This window comes from Hemitrygon akajei, chromosome 4 (genome assembly GCF_048418815.1).
Source record: "Hemitrygon akajei chromosome 4, sHemAka1.3, whole genome shotgun sequence".
NCBI lineage: Eukaryota > Metazoa > Chordata > Chondrichthyes > Myliobatiformes > Dasyatidae > Hemitrygon > Hemitrygon akajei.
The window spans coordinates 144,136,575-144,159,760 of NC_133127.1; the positions used below are offsets into that span (position 1 = coordinate 144,136,575).

General features: G+C 39.9%; 1 protein-coding gene across 2 annotated transcripts in view; it reads right to left on the reverse strand.

Annotated features, from left to right (window-relative positions):
- LOC140726723 (TBC1 domain family member 8-like) overlaps positions 1-23,186 on the reverse strand; it is a 104,916-nt gene that overhangs the window by 59,752 nt on the left and 21,978 nt on the right. Inside the window, exons 2-4 of one of the 2 annotated variants that reach the window (XM_073043491.1) lie at positions 5,254-5,364; positions 4,259-4,377; positions 2,084-2,312 (exon numbers count right to left, since the gene is read on the reverse strand). The exons of the other annotated variant lie outside the window; for it this stretch is intronic. Coding sequence (XP_072899592.1) covers positions 2,084-2,312; positions 4,259-4,377; positions 5,254-5,364 — 459 coding nt within the window. The remainder of the gene's footprint in view (positions 1-2,083; positions 2,313-4,258; positions 4,378-5,253; positions 5,365-23,186) is intronic. 2 annotated transcript variants of the gene reach the window in all.

The following is a 23,186-nucleotide window of genomic DNA, read 5'->3' on the forward strand; positions in this document are numbered from 1 at the left end:
ATTTAATACACCTCTCATACACTATATTGTTTAGAACTGAAAGTACATTCCTGCAACGGCTCCTGCAATCCCAGTATAAAGGGGGAAATATAATTTCTTTTGTACACCTAGAATTTAAAGTGCCAAGCACATTAACAGCATACTTAACAACATTCCCCACAAAGAATGGGTGACAAATTATCTTGGCTCATGATCAGTATTCCCCAGACTCTTGTAATATAAAACACACCAATGTCACTAAATCAGTCTCTTCTCAAACCATTATTGTAAGCCATTTCCTGTCAGGTTAACAATGAATGCAAAAATATTGGTACATGCCATGTAAACGTGCTGTTAAATTAGCAAGGTGTTTAGAATAAATGCTTGCCATTTAATTTTACAACATTTAATCCTCAACACATATGCTATAGCCTTCCAAATTTAGAAAATTAACCTCTTTTGCAGCTAGCTACAATTTTTGTTCCATTCTCACATCACACCCATGTTTTGACTGGAGGAAGTATTCTGTATCATTTCCCCTTCTTTAATGGCACCAGTGTTCCACGCAAGGCATTGTGAATCTCCTGTGTCATTTTCTTTAGTGCATGATCTCCTTTCCAGCACAACAAAGGAGACCATCCTACTTAGTACTGGGAGTCAGGAAGCCGAAGAGGGTACTTGCTGGAGTGAAGCCACTGGAAAGGCTCTGTGGGAAAGCAGCACAGCTCAAAACCCTGCTGCCACGGGAAAGACTAGATCCTGTGTAGCAGCCTCTCAAAAGATTTCATGGGTATTGCTTAAAAGAGGAAACAAATGACACTGGTCAATTGCAAACAGTGTATTGGCTCACAGCAAACTAAGGCAGGCATGTACCTTTTGGGAAAATATGTATAGGATATTCTAGCTCCCAATAGCACTCTTCAAACCACTTCATTCACCTACCAATTAGCCAAAATTAAATATCACCTCCCTCATCCACTAATCAACCTCCTCCCTAAGCCCTACAGTCCCCACCTTCATGCTGATCCCTTACTCAAAGGGCCCCCAATGCTCCCTCTTTTCCCCACTTCCAGCTTCTTCCTCGACAGACCTCAGAAAAGGCTCCTCTTTCACCCCCTATTTCCTTTGTGCACTCCATAATTCAAGTTTAATTGTCATTCAACCATACACGAATACAGCCAAACACAACAGCAATATTCTGGGGCCAAAGTGCAAAACACGGCACCTGCAGTCACATACAGCAGAAGGAAAACAGAAGATTGTGGAAAGAGCAAAGAAGGAACATACAAGACATCAGTACAATAGAGTCACACACAAGACCCTGACTCCATGAATGTTGCAGCAGTCTGCAGTTGTCTTCTGCTGAGTGAACACTGGGGGGCAGCACCAACTCCAGCTTATACGCTACGCCACACCACCTCTGGTGGAGTGCACCACCTCGGACGCCTCTCTCTTGGGTGGCTGATTCTACTGTATTTCTTTGTATTTACTGTGAATGCTCCCAGTAATATAGATCTTGTGGTACTATACGGCGACATAAACATACTTTGATAATAAATTTACTTTGAACAATTTTGAAAATGGAATTAAGTTTAATTTTCCATTGCTATGAGTTCAGCTTCTCAATCATAACTTTTACAACTAAACTGAATATTAAGAGATAAAATTTTTGATCAGATTATTTTGCAATTCAGATTTGCAATCAAAACACTGATTACACAAGTTTCCTAGTTCTCAAATGAAATGAAAAATCAGTCCCGTTTCTTCCCCCCCCCCCCCACACCCCCAAAAGGAATTTCTTCACAAGACAAACAACTGATCAAACAAGATTTTCAATGACAATTTTTCACATTCCCTAGACATCAAATACAGAAATCTGCTTGGAGATTGTGTGACATTACTGGAATAATATTTGCTTGAAGATGCAGTGAAACAAAAGAGGTACTTGATGGATGATAAATTTTGAGATCAATCACTATATAATGCAATAGAATTTTAATCTTGCTATCAAGTGTACCCTTATTTTCTGGCACAGTACACGCCAAAGGAAGCCGGAAACTTTCCCCCTATGGTCAACTTCCTCTCGGTTGTGTTATGCTCTTACCTTCTTTACCGAGTAGAAATGAATAGAAACAGAGATGGTTGATGCTGAGGTAAATCCAGCCTTGTCGTGGAACCCGCCCTTTCCAGCAACAACACGAGTAATAGGTCACCAGTTTCTCCAGGTCTGGGAAATTAAACCTCGTCTCAAATTTTACCAGAGCCTCACGGAACTTCTCAGGGTCCTCCTCTTGTTCTGCCAGCTTGCTCCTGGTTTCTTCTGCTATAAGCCCCTGATCAAATAGATTTACAAACTTACTTTGGAACAGCAAAATGTATAGCTTTCCACTTCACTGTTATTCTGGTGCTCAGTCAATGGGCATTGAACAATTCATATTTCAGTATAATGAAGTGATTTATATTTAGCAAAACAGGAAATGTCCTGGTGATACTCAGGGCAGGCAGCACTGTGGAAAGAGTCAAGAAAAATCTCTCCACAGAGATACTGCCAGGTCTACTGAGCTTTTCCAGCATTTTCATTGTTTAAAATGTTACAGCTGCTGTAATTGTTTTGTTTCTCATTACAGTTATTAAATACTGCAATGTCACAACTAAAATTCTCTAGCATAGACATTTGATCAAATCAGTAGCTATATGCGTAGAGACAGTGCTTAATACAATTACATAAAATATTTCATATATGCTCAAAATCAATGCACAAAAGTCAAGGGATACAAAGAAATGGGTTTTTGGTAAATAATACCATTTTGCATTTAATTGAAATTGTAATTATATGTTCTAAATGAATTGGCCTGTGGGGTTTTGAATGAGAAGCAATTAAGATTTGCTAGATGTGCTGCCAGTTTTAGAGATTGCCATCATTACTATTCAATATTATGGCTGAACAACGCTTAAAGTTATCCAAACTCAGAGCAGCCAGAAAGCTCAATAGACGAGTGGCTGAATTATTTGTGATCAGAATGGAAAATGGACAGGAACAAGTTTGGAATAATGGGCTTCATATTGAAAAAAAACATACAAAATACATGAACACTTAAGCATATAGTACAATTCACACGTTTTTAAAATTCTGCAAGTATTTTAGCGCAACTTAATTTAGTTTCATCCAGTTTGGCCGATACCCAAGTCGAAACTCTTGGCCTGTTTTAGCTGCAAACCTCCACCTCAAAACTCACAAAAAGAGGTAATGCTGAAGTACTAGGTGGCAACTTTGTCCAATACGAGTCACAACATTGATTAGGTTTCTCAACCCCAGCTCAGCGGTGGGTTTGGTACTCAGAAGTCCTGAGATGCATTGTTAATACTTGTAGAAACTGGCAGCAACGCTGCCTGCCTGCTCTGTTAGGTTCCTTATGTAGTACACCAGAGCAGCAGCGTTCTCAGCTCTCAAAGTATAAAAAAAATCTACCCAAGCGGGTACAGGGCTATACTTGTTTCAAGAACAGCAACCCCAATTTGAGTGAATGAGCTGTTGAGCAAAAAAAAGCAACTCAGTGTGTTGTTATTACTCAAGTTTATTTTAATTATTTCAATTGATTTTTAGTTGATGAGTATACTACGAGTTTCAAGATTAACTTTTTGTAAACAGCCAAGCCCCAACACTAACAGCCTCATCTTGAGGAAGGGTCTCACTACTTGTAGGAGCTCCAACGAATAGATCTGCTTGCCTGAGCCAAAACAGCTTCTTTATCTAGAGCGGTAACAACATGGGACCTTTATTTTTCCTGCACACTTTCATGATAGCGTTCGGTGACTTTTAGAAGGTACCATGCAACGTAAAGTACGCCATTTTAGAAGGTTCTTGTATTAATCCCAAGAATCCCATTTAAACTAAAAAAATAATCCAAACAAAACTGTTACACATTTCCGCAAATACTCCTAAGTGACTAACTGATCATCCCCTTCACGTTGGGAAAACAGGATTTCCCATGCTACCTAAAATAGTGCCAGTGAAAATGCTAATTATCTAAATGATTCTCAATTGCTTTCCATTAAATGCCTTTTTACTCCTAACTTTACAGTGAATAAATTATTCTTCTTTGTGTGCTGTTTAAAAATAGGGCCCTGAACAATTATTGTAGACCAAAAAATTAGGGCAGTCTTTTACATTTTGCATACTGCACAATGGAAAATGTAGTTGCTACCTCCCCCTCCACAGGACCTCCTACAGTTTATTCAAATGATGCAATTGTTCACAACCTTTTTGGATTATTCTTACCTTTACTTTACCGTGAACAAAGCTGATAACATCATCTTTGTTGTCAAATACTGAAAGAGTGTGCAGAAGATTCTGTTCCAGCCATTCCCAATGTTGATGAATTTCTTCCACTGTCGCTCCTTTTAAAGAATTGTGCAAAACAAAAGAATATCTTATATCTTGATCTTTTATGTTCAGTGGTGACAATTTAATGGGGTATCTTTTCCCCTTTAACATTTCAAAATTGAGTGAAATATAAAGAACACATTGACTTCTGATCTGGATATGTAGATACAAAGTTTGTACAAAATATTTTGTTCAAACTTTCTTCCAGTGGGCTTTGTTTTATCACCAGAATGTCTATGCTCACGTTAATTATCTCTTTGGGTCAGACAAAGCTGATAGCTGGCATCTGGCCTGGGGATCCCAGGAAAAGAAAAGGACAAGTAAATGCAGTTGACAGATAAAGTTTTTGTTACTTTATGGATGAGCATCCCAATTAGTGTACAGTTTCTCAGCAATGAAATCTGGGTATCCACTACAAGATTATTGCTTTATTGGGTAGGAGACATGAGCCTATACATAACTTCGCTCATACATGAACGTATGTATAATACTACATCTTCATTCCCAGTGACAGTAATTGCCAAATACAAAATCAACTTTTAACAACATATTTACAATATATTCCAAAAAAGGTCACAAACTTCAAGCGAACACAGCGGACGCTATTTCCACTGGGCTAAATGGGAACATTTAAATAATTCATTGTAAAGAATGTCAGTTTGAAAGGAGGGGTTGGGATCAGTTGGAGTCAGAGTTCCCACATTTTTGGGACACAAAATCAAGAAAGGCATCCCTTGAAGGAGAATCGGAGCCATAATCAGATTTAACAGAGCTTCAGGGATGGTATTCACAAATCACCATCACAAATTGACACGACCCTTACATACTTCATATTGTAACATAACATTTTCTGCACAAGTTTGCGAGCAATTTTCACAGGTCTTACGTACCACAAGCAATGACCCAGTACACTTGAGATCCTGGCATCTGATGCAAAATGCGGAATGGTGCAACACGGGCGTTGGAGTCAAGCACAGCATCTAATGCGCCCACCAGGAGACCTTAGAAGATATAGATACATGTTAAAGTAATAATCTCAAGCTATCTCTCAAACCAAAAAGAAACTATTCTTGCTCCGTCAGAGTCAGAATTCCAAAATAGGTAAAATGACACAACATGGGCTTTGAATATTCTGACAATGCCACTTGACTCATTCAGCAGGATTAGCGGAAAGCATGCTGTGTCTTTGCTCACACTGCACATGTTGGATAATCACGTTTTCTTTCATTGCACACCAAAATAACTAGATAACAGATGCTAACACAAACCAAGAACATTTGCAAAAGGACAGTGCTTTCATAAAGCAGTCTCTTTATATGTTTAAAGTCAGAATTTTATTACTTTGCGCCCTCAATTTAACAAAAAGGATAAACACCTAAAGTAATTCCTTCCGATTACTAATGTGAACGAGGGCTTTAGGATATAATTCATCATGTAGGCTTAAAGTACTGCAGGTGCAGTCGAACCAGATATTGCCCTATCTCAATTCTTTCGTACAGTATCTTTCCCAAAATAAAAAGCGGTAATGGATAAAGTTCAAGAACACTACAGCAAAACTCCGACAATCTGCTGTGCTACCACATACAGGTGCTGATGGTTTGGCAAATTCTTTTTTCTCTAGTGCTCCTTCTAAATACACCTGATTTTCTAGAAAATGTTTTATACCACTAGGAAACATCTAAAGAAATAAAAAGTGTATTGGTGCATTAATAGGAGAAATATCCCACAGATAGGGGGAAAGTGCCAGTCCAAAAGCCCCAGGGTGCTTGTTTTTTGGAGTTTTGCTGTTAAGGGTGTACCCGCAGTTATTGAGTTGTGCTACATAGCACATGACTGTCCTGGCCAGCAGGAGGACGGTTGGTTCGTTGTGTGTACGTAGGTACGTGCGCACACGCACACGCACACACACACTTCAGACAGTCAACCAGGAAGGAAATGCCACCAAAAAGTATTAAAGGTATCAGTGCACAAGTAGGAACCAGCAGATATCAATATTGCAAGGCTGTCAAAGGCAGTATGAGTGGGCAAGTGGAAGCAAAACCAAGATCACAAATCAGGATTTCTTCCAACTTTCTCAACCAAGTCATTGGCATATAAAAAAAAACCAAGGCTTCTAGTATGAAGCTGTGCTTGTATTTCCTTTCTCACAAGTTAGCTTGGAATACATGCAGAAGATCTCATGAGACAATGTTTTAGTCTGTACTGAACTTTGAAAACATATTTCTGTTTGATTGATTCACACCCTGAACTGTAATAGCTGCAAGAGTGATGAAATCAAACAAGCAGTTCCTAAAATGGGGAAAACTACTGAAGATATCTGGCTTTCTTCCCCATGGAAAAACTGGATCCAATCACTGGATTGAAAATATTTAAAAATTTCCAAAATATCAAGGAGACAAGGCAGAGTCTGAAAATTTATTACAAGTACAGATGCATACATGCAATTTACATGTGCTGTCTTTTAGTGGATCACGGGGATCTGAAATCTTTTGTGACTAGCTCAATTCAAGAGTTTGCCATGTTGAGGCCACAGTAAAAGACTGCTTATAGACATTGTATCATTTATAATCATATCCGTGTTGAAGTCTGGGCCATCACTCGGGACTGATTATTTCAAAGTAATCCAATGAACATGGTCCCAAACAAAGTAATTGAAAGCTGTGCTCCAGACTGTTACCATTTTCTTGATGAGAGAAGTTGGTTGTTAGAGAGAAGTTGCCCCTAAGTTGTACCGAAAAGACTTCAGCAATACTTTCAAGTGATAATTATTGGGCCAAGCAATTCAACTAAAAAAAAACACACAACTTGGCAATTAGATAGGTTATTAAGTATTAATGAAAACTAAGGGACATTTTCCCATCAATAAAGATCTTAAGTAGCAGATCAGGTGCAAGTGGTTGAATAATCCACTCCTGCTTCTATATCTGTTCTGAAAGTGGATTTACCCAGACTAAGGTTTCCCTCTGCAGTAACTACTTCAATATGATCACAGCCAAAATGCTCATGATTTAACAGACAACTACCAAAATCCCAGTTTCTACTTTGGAGAGCGAACCATTGCTTAACACTCTGAATGTTTGCCCGCCAATGCATTACCAAATCAAAGAGGGGCTTCATGATTCTCCAACCTGCATAATCCTTCTTAGGTGTCTGTCTGTTTCTGCAGTCAACAGTTCAATCTTCAGCAACCATATTTCCATCCATTATTCCAGAGCTGCTAGAAGTACAGCCTTTATTTTATTTTTCACAAAATGCACTAATGCATAGAATTACAGCACAGATACAGGCTGTTTGTAACGTTAAGTGTGCACCAGTATTTCAACTGCATTGCCTACCAAATAAGGGATTCCCCACTTCCTACTTATAACCGTATTCCTCCCTCCATTCAAATTTATAAAATTTACAAAACCTTTGAGAGAACTTCAAACTAGCAAGGGTATTATCTGAATGAAGATGCTCTTTGGGTCCCAGTCTCTGGAAAGGGATTTACATTCTAATAGCCACAGTTTTTCTTCTGTTACTATACGGCAACAATGAATATAGAACTGAGACAGGTATTTTTGAAATAAACAAACATTTATTTAAACTCTGTTCAATAAAAATGAAAAGTAAACAAACAACTAACTTAACCAGAGGTTACCTGCTATACGGCAACTCCAACAGTTCTTAAAGCGATAAATGCGAAAGTCCAAATGATTTATACAGTCAATTAGGAGACTTTCCTGAAATAACAAATTCCTTGACAACGTGACGTAACTGCTGATCCCAGCTGAAATATGCCTTGCCCGAAGGATTCGTGATGAAGAAAAAAAAATGGCTTGAAGGAACTGACCTTTTCCTTGGCAAAAAACACTATGCCCAACCCTTTCTGTTCTTACAATGCAGGGGCTACCTCAGATGCAGGTTACTATTTCCGGAACAAAGATCCAATAAGGTCAACCCTGTATTAAACCGCCAAAGACACCAACTTTACTCGATACTTCGGGTTTCCGTACTTCAGTAAATCTTCACTCTCCAATACTTAGACTTTAAAATTAAATCGAAGATACAAACATAACTGGCAGTGATTTTCAAAACTGCCGGCACAACGACAATGTACCTTACAGTAAGAATTAAAACTCCACTTTAAAACAAAACTGTCATGAAACCAAATACGCAGCATAACGGAGTAAAGGAATGACTTAAACGATGTCCCAACAAAAACTCCTGCGTCACAGCAGAATTTCCCTGTTTTATAGCTGTTGAGAACAGGTCATCACGTGACCTCACACTGGCAGGAAAATACATCACCCCACCATTACAAGACCATGACATCACACTCACCAGCTACTCAATTACATCATGGTCATGAGGCAATCACAAGATACCCACGAAGTACGTAACACTTCTGACCGCCAGCTTAATTATATTCATGCCTGTTACCAAATTCACCAAGTAAATGTAATTCCTAAATCACCATAAACTTGAATGATTTTAAAATCGTATTACTACTCATCTTTTCCAGCACGAAAAATCCTACATATCTACAGCTCTTTCATCTCTGGTAATTAATAAATGCTGAATTTTCACCATTGTTTTTGATAACACTTTTGATATCACATTGGTTAAAGTAATGTATTGTGCTATGCCTAAAATGGCTTTGAATCTAAAAATATAGAAATGACTTACTTTCTTTAGAGGAATGTTTTAGCTAAGTTGGCACATTTCTGTTAGTATTAGTTAAAGATGCACTCAGGCTTAGAAACAAACAAAATGTAGATGGTAGTTTAAGACGACATATTTATACTCCTGATATATTTAATGAGTCACAGTGCTCAGTCCCACTGAAAATTCCTCACCTCAACTGCTTGTTCCAAACATCAGTGCTTCCAAAATCTAAAGAGCTCTAAAACAGTTTCTTTGAAATGGCGGTTACAAGCTAAGTAAAGCATTGTAACCTAATAAATACACTTCGCTGTTCCAGTTTAATTTCTCTCAATAGATTTAATATCTACTTGTTAGTTCAAGTCTATTATTTTAGTCAGTAGGAGAGATGAAGTAAATGCAATGGGATCTTGTACTTCTCAAATGAACATATGAACTGTACCTTAATTACTGCTTGTGGGTGCTTGTTATGTGCAATTTGGCTGCTGCATTTCCTACATCATAATAATGACGGCACTTTAAAGTGTTCTCCGTTATCCACAAAAATTTGGCTGAATGAACAAAAAGGGAGGCTAAGAAGAGCCAAAAAAATAGATTGGGTTCCCACTCCTGATCAATATCCTGTCACACGCTCAGTCGAACTATCAGACTGATGATCAGTGAAAGAACAATCCAATGTAGACACTGAAGGGGTAGAAAAAGAAACAATTCCATGAACAGATCTATTTGTTCTCTCATTCTTTAGCACAGACTGCCATTTTATGACAGTCTGCTTACAAGAAAACTGATTGAATAGTTTCTTATTCAGCAAACCTAATTAATATAATGAACAAGCAATTGTCTTATTCCCGGAAAACCTCTCGTCTGGATTATTAAATCTAGATTGTTATTTTTAACCATGCAACTGTAAGCAATGTACACTGCAACAAACTGAAGTCAAAAAGAGCCTTTTGCAAGACTGGCCACCAGAACATTCATTATAAACTAATTTATCTATGGATTCTTCAGACATCTTAAATATTTAATGTGCATAAACATGTCTCACACTCAAAATGTTTCATAAAATTATTCAACAATATTTATGATATTAGTGACAGTGGCAGGAAAATGCAAACAAAAACAGTGTTGGGCTGTTCTCAGTCAAATACTGTAGCAGGAATCTGGCCCTTAAAACCATATGGATATTTAGATATCATTTTAACAATAGCAAATATTACACCTGCTTCAGAACTTTAAAATTTATATTAATGATTTGGGAAACTGCTGTTTAAACAAAAGACAAAATTGGTTTCAATGTTATTTGACACCTTGGATTTGTCATCCACTTTACTCATCATCTTCCTGACACAGACACACATAATCCTTAACATGAAATTGCTGAAACAGTTCAAAGTAGGTTATGTGGGTGGGGCAGAAATTAACTTCTCTTTATGGCAGTTTTGAATAGAAATTCAGATCCTTTGTCTCAGTGGGAGCTTCAAATATAGTCACTGAATACTGCCCACAATTCAGGTGAAACCACACCTAACGTTTGTTTTAGGGAATCTGAGTTTAGAGAAATGAAAGTCCACTAGGAGTCATTTCCCAATGCTTATTAAAGCACAGAAGGCAACCTTCAGCTCATTTGGACCAAGCAGAGAAATCCTATCACGGGGGATTGCTGGGTTTCAGAAACTCTGACTTCACACAAATTCTCCTGTAGAATTTCAAATATACACAAATAAGCAACATCTCAAGAGAAAAACTTGTTAATCATGGAGATTATAAAATCTTCAAAGGTTAAAATAACATTGAATAATTTGTGCTCTAAATGTCTGTACAGGCAAGCATCACTTGTTTAAGCTGTGGTTTGATTAAAAATGACAGAATCTTGCTCCTCCTTCCGAAGCTCTGGATCTTTTAAGACCATACCTTGTGGCAAATGGCCGTAAATGTGTGAACCTCGGTTACTTCTGTTGCCAATTTGTTTTCCCCTCAGTGCGATATTGTTCATTTCCAACTTGTGGAAAAGGAAATTGGTTTATAGGCGGTTCTCAAGAATGTAATCCATACATGACTCGGGGAGTCCCAATCCTCTCCCTCATCTCCCTTACTGATTATTCTCTCTCCAACTCTCCTCTGGCCCTTTTGCCACTCACCCACACCAAAAGGGACCATTTCCCAGCAGGAAAAAGAATAGGAGATTCACCATGTGGAGACTTGGCCATGGAGAGACAGAATCAGTATTCAAGTCACATCTTAGCCTGGGTTCTAGAGCAAAGGGCATCGAATTAACTGCTCTGTTATCATCCCGATCTTGCCTCCAGAATCTCAAATATCATGAACAAATAAACATCAGTAATTATTTTGATTTAGGTTAAACAAAAACTTGGGCATTTTACCTGAATGCTGTGACATCTGATTCAACAAATTAAGATTTTTTTTAAAAACTTTGTTTAAGTGACTTTAATTTTTTTTAAACCCGTGATTGGTTGACTGCTGTCAAGGAACAATGAAGTCACACTGGCAATAAACACTAGAAAAGTACACATCTCCTGGATTAAAAAAAAACAAGTTTAAGTAATTATAGTGCAAAGCCAAGAAAAACAAATGCTGAAAGAGTAATCATAGAACTAAAGTCAGTCGACGTTTCGGGCTGAGACGCTTCAGCAGGACTGGGAAGGGTCTCAGCTCGAAATGTCAACTGTACTTTTTTTTCCCCCCCACACAGGTACCGCCTGGCCTGCTGAGTTCCTCCAGCATTTTGTGTGTGTTGCTTGAATTTCCAGCATCTGCAGATTTTCTCGTTTGTGCAAAGAGAAAGAAAAAAGGCCGAAACATTAGAAGGAAAAGACATCTCTTCCCACCCTGTTACTCACAAGGAGGTCGTGCCTTCTCTTAGATCCGCTGCCACAACACCTGATCTCCTGTTGTGGCTTTTCATTTGAGGATATCAGAGATGCTCTTTTTCTCAGAAAACAGGGTCGTTCCCCCCCCCCCACTGTCATCAATGTAGCCCTCACTAGCATCTCCATTTCCTGATTGTCGTCCCTCACCCTGCATCCTCCAGAGACATAACCAGGATAGGGTTCTCCTCCTCCTCACCTACCACCCGAGCCTCTGCATCCAAAACATTCTCCACAAATTTCGCCATCTCAGACACAGCTTCCCCTCCCTTCCCAACTTTCTAGAAGGATTGCTCGCTATGAGACTCCCTCATCTGCTCATCCCTCCCCTCTACAGACACTTATCCCTGCAACAGCGCCAAGTCTTACACCTTGCTCTTACACATCCTCCCTTACTAGCATTCAGGGCCCTAAACAGTACTTCCAAATGAGGTAGTCCTTCAACTGTGAATCCAGTATTCTTTGGCTTTGGGACAACCACCACTGCTTGAATTTTCCTCAGGACACTTGAGCAATTCTTGTGTGTCAATGGTGTGACCACAGCAAGTGATGCTTGGTTTACAGAAGTCACACTTGTTGCATCCTGCTCTGAGCACATCATCTTCTAAGCTTTTGAACAATGCCTCGAGATTTTAGAGATATCACTGTTACTGGTGAGGGTGACAAGGAACGTCATTCAGTTAACTCTGAATAGCTGGGCAGCTTTGCATCACCTGGTCCAGAGCTTTCTGCAAGAGTGGGAGCGCAGGTGCTACTCCATAAACAAGCCTACTATTGTGATAAAACATTTTGTGAATGTTTATGGTGAGAAACACTTTGGACTCTTCTTCAATCTCCATCTGTAGGTAGACCTCAGCTAAGTCCATTTTACAGAAGTGTTTCCCTCTAGAAAGGTTTGCAAATATATCCTCAATCCTTGGCAGAGGGTATTGGTCTACTTTCATTACTGGGTTGATGGTGACATTCAAATCACCAGGATCCTGACAGATCTACTGGGGCCTCAGGCATTGCCCATGGGCTCCACAAAACCTAGGAAAAGAATTCCATCAGCCTTCATGCGATTTAGCTTACTGGCTACTTTATTACGGATGATATAAATACCCAAATGGCTTTTTAAAACTTGGATGTGGCATTTTAATTTGACACCATTTTACCCTTGATATGTTTTGAGTTTTCTAGTTCCATCTTTGAAACTGCTGTGGCACCATCCAGTACCTTTCTCAATTCTCTTAATTCAGTTGACTCTTAATTGCAGGGAATGTGGCACACAAATGGAGGATGGATCTTCAATCAAGTTGCAGTTGTCTCAGGCAATCACGTCCCCACAATGCTGGCTCTCCCATTTTTAAACCACATACAAGCCCAATGTGGTTTGTTGGTTATTGCATTTCACTGTTACGAATGTCATTCCCACAAGAGTTAACATTTGTCCAGTGCAAGTTCTTAGTTCAATATCTGGAGACTTCAGTTCAGTATCTTTGAAATGCCATTTGTTTTGCAGAATGACTGAAACAACCGAGCCACTGTCCAATTCTATTTTAATTAATTTGCTGTTCACCTCTGTGCAAGCCATAATACTCTTTAGTTAGTCTTCAGACTAAATCTCAATGCTACCCAGTCCTGTGTCACTCTCATTATCAAATTTCTCATCAACAGCATGCAGGTTAGGGCCCATTCGGAAAATGCAACTTGACTTTAAAAAAAAATCTTTTCTCTTTCCTGTGCAATTCATTTATTTTTGCCTGTCCAACATGCTCTTTGTATGTGTCCTACTTAGTTGCATTTTCTAAAGTTTCGCCTTTAAACTTGCATTGGTCTGGTGTACGTGAGCCCCTGCCACAACTGGGACATAATTTATTCAGCCAGGCAAGTTTTTGTTTAAATGTTGCATTTTTCTTCATGTTCACTTCTATTCTTGACTGCCACTCAATTGCATATCTGGCTGCTGTTTCCATTGATACAGCAATTTCAACTGACCTTTTAAAATACAAGTTGTCTTTCAGTTAGGAGCCACTTTTTAATGCTTTCTTATAAGATTCCATAAACTATGCAATCCCATCACTGAACTGAAAATGCCCAATCTCATCAATTCGCCCATGAACACTGAAATGAGCTATAAGCCCTTCCTTATTATCTCGCTATGAAAGCTAAAGTATTGTACAATCAAAGGTTTTGAACTCTTCTGGGGCTTCCAGCAGGTACAAATATTGGCTTTAACTGATATTTCAATGACAAACTGCCATCTTCACCAGGTTTGGTGCCAGGGCATGTCTAGTCCGGTGGTATTTATAGTCCCGTCATCTGACCCTCATGATAGCTAGTCCTCATCCAACAGGTTTCCACTGTCCCACCTTGTTTGCAATTGAATTCCAGTTCTCACTTAGTGAGAGACCTTCGCCTTTGTTAAAATTCTTTCCCTCTAGTTTTATTTCAAAGGCTTCCATCCCCAGGCGGTCCCAAAAGTCAATGGCGTGGCACTGTAGTTTTGTGTCAAAGTCAATCCCATGGCCATTGCAAATGCAATGTTCTGCTACTGCTGATTTCTCTGGGTAAATGAAACAGATGCTCCTTGACGCGGGTTTCCGCCGTACGTCCTGTCTGGCCGATACACGCAGCTCTGCATTCACAGGGAATTCTGTAAACGTCTGCCATCCTGAGTCCCAGGTCATCTTTGACAAAAGCAAAGGTTTCTGTTTTAAATGTTCCTGCGTCACATTCACAATATCAGCAAAGCTCATTTCGGCTGCTTTGGTTGGAGCAATTAAACTTCTAAGCAAGCTGCATGCATTTCCACCTGCTATACTAAAACTGGCACTCGTTACTTATCAGCCATTCCATTTGCTTTAAAATACTGCTCAGTGTTCAGGATACATGATCCAGCTGTCTATTGTGCAATCAAGTGAATCTATCTTTCCAATGTAGCCAGCAGTTTTGTTTTCTTACTTATTTATATTATCACACCCTGTACTCACTGTGAAGTTCATCCAATCCTGCCTCTCTTTTACTCGACCATCTGTCTCCTTCCAAAGAAAAAACAAGCTGCGCTTCAACAGGTAGGTAGTCATCTCAGGTTTATTTTAAAACTTCGTCGTCGCCTTTGTTATGTTGTGTGACCACAGAAACTATTCTAAAGACAGACACAGGAGCCGGGGAGATGCCGGTCTATTTAGTTTCTCTTTAATGAGGTGTTCACATATGATGTGCAGATTAATGACGTATGCTAGCCACATACTTGTGTAAATGAATTATGTAAACAACGCTTAAGTCAAACAATATATTTACAGTATTACTCAGTTAAATATTAAATACACTAGACACCAAACTGATGGCACAAACATCAATTTTTTCCCCAACTTCCAGTAATCACTCAACTCTATCCCACATTTGCTTTTTTTCCCTCTCCACCCCCAATAACCCTTCTTTTTCCCCTCCCTGCCCTCTTCACTTGCCCATCACCCACACCTTCCTCGTCTCTTTCCTTTTTTTTCCCCGTGGACCATTATCCTCTCCTATCAAAGATCATCTTCTTCAGCCCTTTGTCATTTCCACCTACTGCCTCCCAGTTTCCACTCCTCATCCGCCTACCTTCCCCCTTTACCGGGATCCACCTATCTCCTGCCATATCTTGCTACACAACATACAACACCCTCCCCCCCCCCCACCCTTTTATACCGATTGTCTCTTTTCTTTCATTCCAGTCCTGATATGGGGTCTTGACCCAAAATGTTGACTAGCCAATTCCCTCCATAGATGCTGCCTAAGTTGCTGAGATCCTCCAGCATCTTGTGTGTGCTCTAGATTTCCAACATCTGCAGTCTCCCTTGTCAATCATACACAAGTATTTAATATCATTCCAATAGCAGATACCAGATCTGTTTGTGGCAGAGGTGCATTTCCAGTAAAAGCCACAATTGAAATAGTACAGGAACTTTAAATTCAAGTTTCAAATACATTTTTCAAAATTTCCCACATTTCTGTTTGAATTATGGTATGTGTAGACATTTAGCCTTTGATTTTCCATTAGTCTCAGTAACTTCTGTCCACACTTCAGTCAATGGCTGCATCATAAAGGTACCCTTGCTGTCATGCTCAGTTTGGAGAAAAACATTTCGCTCTCCTCCATATATGTGACATTAATAAACCATTTCCAATTTCAAAAATGTCTAACAGATGACACAAAATGGCTGGTGAGGAAATTAGATTTTGCCTTTTACTGGGTTTTCATACTACACTTTACAATCAAAATACAGCCATGTATTTCACTTGACATAATGTATTAACTAAATCACCGAACACCTGGCAAGTTTTCTTTCAGCATCTATAAAAGGGCCGTGTTCCACGATTCATGGAGCAAAGTGCTTTAACGACTTGCATTCAAAAGAGATTTTAATTGAAAACATTTCAGTAACAAACAGGTCAGTGATAGCACCAGTCAAATGGTTTTACTCAGGTAAAACAGCAACAAACTCACATTTACAAGAAATTATGTGTGGTAAATAAATGTTCTTCTGATATCCAAAAGGGAATACAAACGGAGAACATGCAGTTCTAAGAAGCAAAGAGTGCCAATTGCGTCCAGAATTACTTCAGAAAAGGTGTTAATCATTCAGCTTTGTAGAAGAGTTACAATTCTCAAACAACTTGAAGAGTCATGACAAAGTCAGATTTAAATCCCTCCCCTCCATAAACAGCAATTTAGATTTTCCTAATTGTGAAGATAATTTAGTTTGGATTTTAATAAAAGAAAATCATGCAACTCCATCTCGTGAAAACAATCCATCCAATTTATTTGCATTCCATTTATAAGATATGTGATAATCACTACTGATTAAATTCTCTGGCAGTATGCCTTGCAAAGTCCTCAGGTCGAGGATTTTGAAGTTGAGTTTAATTTAACCTTCACTTCCATATATAAAGATAAGTATAGAATTTCAAATATCACATGGCATCTTGGATCTTATGAATTATCAGAGTCTGAATCATTCTTTCCCCTGAACTCTATAAAGCAGAAGCTTGTACAGAATTTCACATGGGTTCGTAATCAATCACAGAATGAAGATAAGGAGGTGTTGGGCAGTATTAATTTATTGCGTTACAGTGCAGAATGTAGGCCTTTCCAGCCACGCCGCACCTAGACTAATCACAGAACAATTTACAATGACCAATTAACTTACCAGCTGGTAAGTCTTTGGAATATGGAAGTCACATGGAGAGTGTATAAACACCTTACAGGCAGTGGCAGGAATTGAACCTGGTCACTGGTACTGTAAAGTGGTGTACCATCCATCACGCTACCGTGCTACCCCATGGAAGACAGTCAAAGGGACCATCAGAATCTGGTGGGAGATGGAGAGAATAAGGAATTGCCTTAGAAGGATCAATTGTTCAGTTGTCCCAATACAAACCAAAATGGTGTCTGCTCTTGGTTAAGACTTGCCCATGCACACATCCACTCTTACAGAATCATGGGAAAAATGTTAACCAGTTCAGGACACTTCTAACACCATGCACAAATTTAAAATAACTACTGTCGCATTCACAATCTCCAAATGACTTTTGTGGGATTGGTCACATTACTAGAGGCCAAACGTGCATGTTTGGGTATGAAATACTTCAAAATACATTGCATTTTTCTTCATACCAGTTGTAGAATATTTGGAAGGAGTAGAATTTGTGAAAAGCTAAACTAAAATGTTGAAAATATCAGATAAAATGACCAAGGTTTAATAAAAGAAAAAATACTTATTCAAAATAGATATTATAACAGGAGTCCAATAAATCCTCCATCATTCTCCCAGCTTCTCGAGCTGCATTTCAATTGTTTCTCCCAAACTGTAAGGCTGAATTTGGGAAGTTAAAAATCTCTTGGTTATTTCCTTTCTAAAAAAAAATAAAATCATTGCTCTAGCAGTTGACCAAACCACCAGGATTAATTGCCACTGGGAATTTGTACCAATTGTTCTTTTTTTGGAGGCAATTCTGAGTTTTTTTTTTAAATGTTAAAATCAAACTTTTACAGAGTACTAATAAGCAAAGTTTCCAATCTTCAAATTTAAAATTTACTTATAAACAGATTAGTATGAAATGAATTTTAATTTCATTGTAATTTCAAATTATGCGATTATTGGAAATACATAATTTTTAAATGGCTATTGTGCAATAAACATATCTTGGAAGTTATGGATAACCAAGGTGTCCATAGACCCCAGGTTGGGAACCCCTAGTCAAAATCAAATACATCTCTTACTTCATCTACGTTGTGAAAATTCTACGCAAAGTGCCAGAGAATAAACTCAAAACCTTGTCTGTGGGCAAAGTTTACAACTTTTGAGGTAGTTTGAGGGATGGGGGCAAAAACATTATCCTTCAACTTTTTCACATTGGTCAAAATGTCATTTTCAATTAGGCCAGTTCACATCAAAGCCAGGTCTTCCCCCCCCCCCCCCCACCCCCCAAAGGAGAGAGTAACTTAGACTAGGAACCAAAAAGGGAAGTGTTTCAATGAAAAATGTTTACACTAATAATTCCAGAGAATGCCAACATCCAGGCACTGCCATTTGGTAAAAGAATTTAACACAAAGTAACAAGAGAACAGAAGCAAGCTGAAACACATTTTCGCCCAGGTAACAATTCAAAAAACTCCACAATCAGGTCAGGAACAAGAAAGAACTCATTTATATTACCAACCTTATTAGCATATTCTGAGAGTCAAAATAAAAATGAAAATACAGGAAATACTCAAGAGGTCAGGTAGCTTCTATAGAAAGAGAAATAGAGTTAAATTTCAAGACAAAGAGCCATTTGCAAAATTGGGAAGAAAACAAAAACTAGTTTGTTTTTTAAAAAAAGTTAGAGAGCGTGGGGAGGGAAGGAGAGGGAACATGACAAAGGAAATCTTTCTCATGAGGCAACTTCAAGGCTGCTGAAGTGAAGAATTCATATTATTTACTACCTACATACAGAAAGCAGTTTGCTAGGAACCATACAGAGAAAAGTTGGTCTATTTCTTGCTACATGGTGTGGACCTGAAGGATGGTTACTTACAACCACGTTTTACTCCACAATTCACGGTCAGGAAGAAGTGACGACTGCTCAACATTGGCAGTAATGCTGCCTTCCCCTTGCAGCGCATTGTCATGCTATCCCGCTGTGTGTCCTTCGCCAGCTCGATACCGTCGTTTGCCTTAATGAGCAACTCGACACAGTCTACATACAGGACGAATAGCTGCCTAATCACACATTGCTTTCGAACATTTCACATACCCACTTCTGAACCCCTCACCTACTTAGAGAATCTAACCACAAGACAAAGGAGTAGAATTAGGCCGTTAAGGGCCACATGGTCATCTTCACCATTCAATCATGGCTGATTTATTTTCCCTCACAACTCCATTCACCTTCCTTCTCCACTTAACCTTTGACGCCCTATCAACCTCTGCTTTCAATGTAATCAATGACTTGGTCTCCATAACTATCTGCAGCAATGAATTCCACCTATTTATCAGATTCAGGCTAAAGAAATTCTTCATCTCTGTTCTACTGACTGTTTACCCGGTCAAGATGGCGCCAGCATGCAATGCTCTATCGGTCAACATCTCCCAGATAGCTAAGGCTATGTTTCTGGGACTGTCAGAGCCTGCAATTTACAGCTTGGAGATCGTTTGAGTGATCCAGCGGTTTGCTGGCTCCAAGATGATTCCAGGAATCAAGCGCGTACTCGGATGATGTCAATGCAAAGAAACTTCCAGACGGGCGTGAGCAGATATTTGACTGTTTCACCACTTAAAGCATCAAGGAAGACAGAAAGACAAACATCAAGGCAAAGACGAGCAAGAGCTTCAGCACCGACTGCCTGCGCTTTGATCACTGCTGGAGAAGGAATCTGTGAGCGGCCTTTCACTGTGGGGCTCACTATAGCAGAAGGGTAGGGCTCTCTGCCTCATGTGGTGTCCCTCACTTCTGATGAATGTCGATGATCAGACAATGGTATGGTTCTGTGTTTATGGACTGTTTCAGACTTACAGTTTCATATTGTGTTTTAAAAAAATAAATCACCCGCTCTTTTTCCATTTTGCTGTGTAAGGGGAGGGCGTTTGTTGGTTGATGTTCTGTTAGTTTTTTCTGCAGGGAGGGGTTGTTTTTTGGGGGTTGATGTTCTTGTGCTGTTTTGTGTGGGGGAGGAGTTTGATGATCAGGATACTGTTTTTTTTTGTAGGGCAGTGCGTCTGATGTTTCTCTCCGAATGACTTTCGAGTTCTTTGTTTCGTGACTATCTGGAGAAGCCAAATTTCAGAGTTGTATATGGATACATGCTTTGATAATAAATGAACTTTTTATGAACATTTAAAGAGATGTTCTGCCTTTGTGAAGCTGTGCCCTCTGTTCCTAGACTCCCATTATTGAAGCATCCTCTGCATGCCCATTCTATCCAAGCCTTTCAATATTCGGTAGGTTTCAATGAGAACACCCCCACCCCATTCTTCTGAACTGCAGCAAGTACAGGCCCAGAGCCATCAAAACATTCCTCACACATTAACCCTTTTATTCCCAGAACTAGACTGGAATCAGTGAGGGATGCTGGACTGCTATGGCAAGGTTTGAATGCCATAACCTCCTACAAAGCTAAATCTTGCGACATGGGGACAGCAGAGTTGCGCTTCCAGATGAGCTTGATGCCTCTTATGCTTGCTTTGACCGCCAGAACAGGGAGGAATCATTGCGCACCCCCTTGTCTCCTGATGATCCTTTGGTCTCGATATCTGAAGATGATGTGCAGGCTGCCTTCAAGAGAGTGAATCCAAGGAAAGCATCCAGTCCAGATGGACCACCTGGCTGAATACTGAAGACTTGTGCCAACCAACTGGCTGGTGTATTCACAGATATCTTCAATCTCTCGCTCCGCCGGTCTGTGGTACCCACCTGCTTCAAGCAGGCTTCAATCGTACCAGTGCCCAAGAAAAGTATGGTAACCTGTCTAAATAACTATTGCCCAGTGGCACTTGGATCCACGGTGATTGTGTTTGGAGAGGCTGGTGTTGAAGCACATCAGCCCCTGTCTGAAAGGCAACTTGGATCTGCTCCAATTCGCCTCCTGAAACAACAGGTCTACAGCGGATGCCATCACGTTAGCTCTTCACCAAAGTCTGGAACATCTGGACAGAGGTGCATACATCAGGATGCTCTTTATTGATTACAGCTTGGCATTTAACACCATCATCCCCTCAAAACTATCAGTAAACTCCAAGAACTGGGCCTCAATACAGCCTTGTGCAATTGGATCCTGGATTTCCTCACTTGTAGACCCCAGTCAGCTTGGACTGACAAAAACATTTCCCCCGCAATCTCCATCAGCACAGGAACGTTGTAGGGATGTGTACTTAGCCCCCTGCTCCAGTCGATTTGCCCCTATGACTGTGTGGCTAAGTACAGCTCTAACACCATATACAGGTTTGTTGATGACACCACTGTTGGGGGCCATATCAAATCGGGTGATGAATCAGCATACAGGAGGGAAACTTGGCTGAGTGGTGTAATAACAACCTCTTACTCAATGTCAGGAAAACCAAGGAACTGATTGTAGACTTCAGGAGAGGGAAACCAGAGGTCCATAAGCCAGTAATCAGAGGATCAGAGGTGGACAGGGTTGGTAACTTTAAATTCCTGGGTGTTATTATCTCAGAGGACCTGTCCTGGACCTATCATATCAATATTATTGTGAAGAAAGCAAGACATCAGCTCTACTTCCTCAGGAGTCTGCAGAGGTTTCGCATGTCATTGAAAACCTCGGCAAACTTCTACAGATGTGTGGTGGAAAGTGTGGCAATTGGCTGCATTACCGCCTGGCATGGGAACATCAATGCCTTTGAACGGGAAATCCTGCAAAAGATAATGGATTCAGCCCAGCATGTCACAGGAAAAACCATCCCAATTTTTGAGCACATTTACATGAAACATTGCCACAGAAAAACAGCATCCATCAAAGATCCTCACCACCCCTGCCGTGCTCTTTTCTCACTGCTGCCATCAGGTAGAAGGTACAGGTGCCTCAAGACTCACACCACCAGGTTCAAGAACAGTTACTACCCCTCAACCACTTAGGCTCTTGAACAAAAGAGGATAGCTACACTCATTTAAGGACTCTGTTATAGTATTTCATGCTTGTATTTAATAATAAATGTTACTTTGGACATTGTTGTAAATCTCCTCGGGACCATTTCTAATGCCAGCATATTTTTCTTCAGATACTGAGCTCAAATCTGCCCACAATACTCCAAATGTGATCTGACCAATGCTGTATAGAACTTCAGCATTACATCATTACATCCTTGCTTTTAATGTTCTAGTCCTCTCAAAATGAAGGCTAACATTGCATTTGTCTTCCTTACTGGCTCAACTTGAAAAAGTTAACCTTTAGGGAATCCTATACTAGGACCCTCAAGTCTCTTTGCACCTCTGATTTCTGAATTTGTTCCCCATTTAGAAATAGTCTACGCCTTTGTTCCTTTCACCAAAGTGCATGGCCATACATTTCCCAACACTTGTTTGCCCACTCTTCTAATCTGTTCCAAGTCCTTCCGTAGAGTTGCTGCTTTCTTAAGGCTGATTTATACTTGTGCATAGGGCTAGTCGTAACCCTGATTTTCATCTCTGTGTCGCTCTACGCCGTAGCGAGCATGCGCTGGTGTGTGCCAAAACGCTGGTTAGCGGTGGGGTTTCTATGCCACTGCATTGAATTTCTTCACGAGAGACATGGACGAGGAAATGCATTCCAAACATTTTCACATCTCGGCAGGTAGATTTGACAATTTGGTTCATCTATTTCGCATCGGTGTACGCACAGCCTACAGACATGGCGGAGAAGAAGCAACTGGAAATGCAATGCTACCAAGTGGACCACAGTTGTTGCGGTCTGCGTAGCCACAACATGAGAGTAACTTCTCTGGAGAGGTGTAGGGTACGGCATAGGGTACGCATTACCTACGGCGTCGATGCGAGGCACAAGTATAAATCAGCCTTTACCAGTACCTGTCCCTCAACTTAGCTTTGTATTATTCATGAAGTTTGCCCAACAGGATCTCTGCCTCCTGTCCCTCGCCCAGACTCGTCATTCAAGTTCCTTTGGTGTTGTTACAAGTACCTTTCCTTCAGGCCACATAAAATCAATGACTGAACACAACCATAAATAATAAACAGCATTGTCTGGCATAATATATTAAAGACTTTCAATATGCTCTTAAGAATCACACATATATACACTAAGTGGCCATTTTATTAGGTACACCAGCCTGTGAATG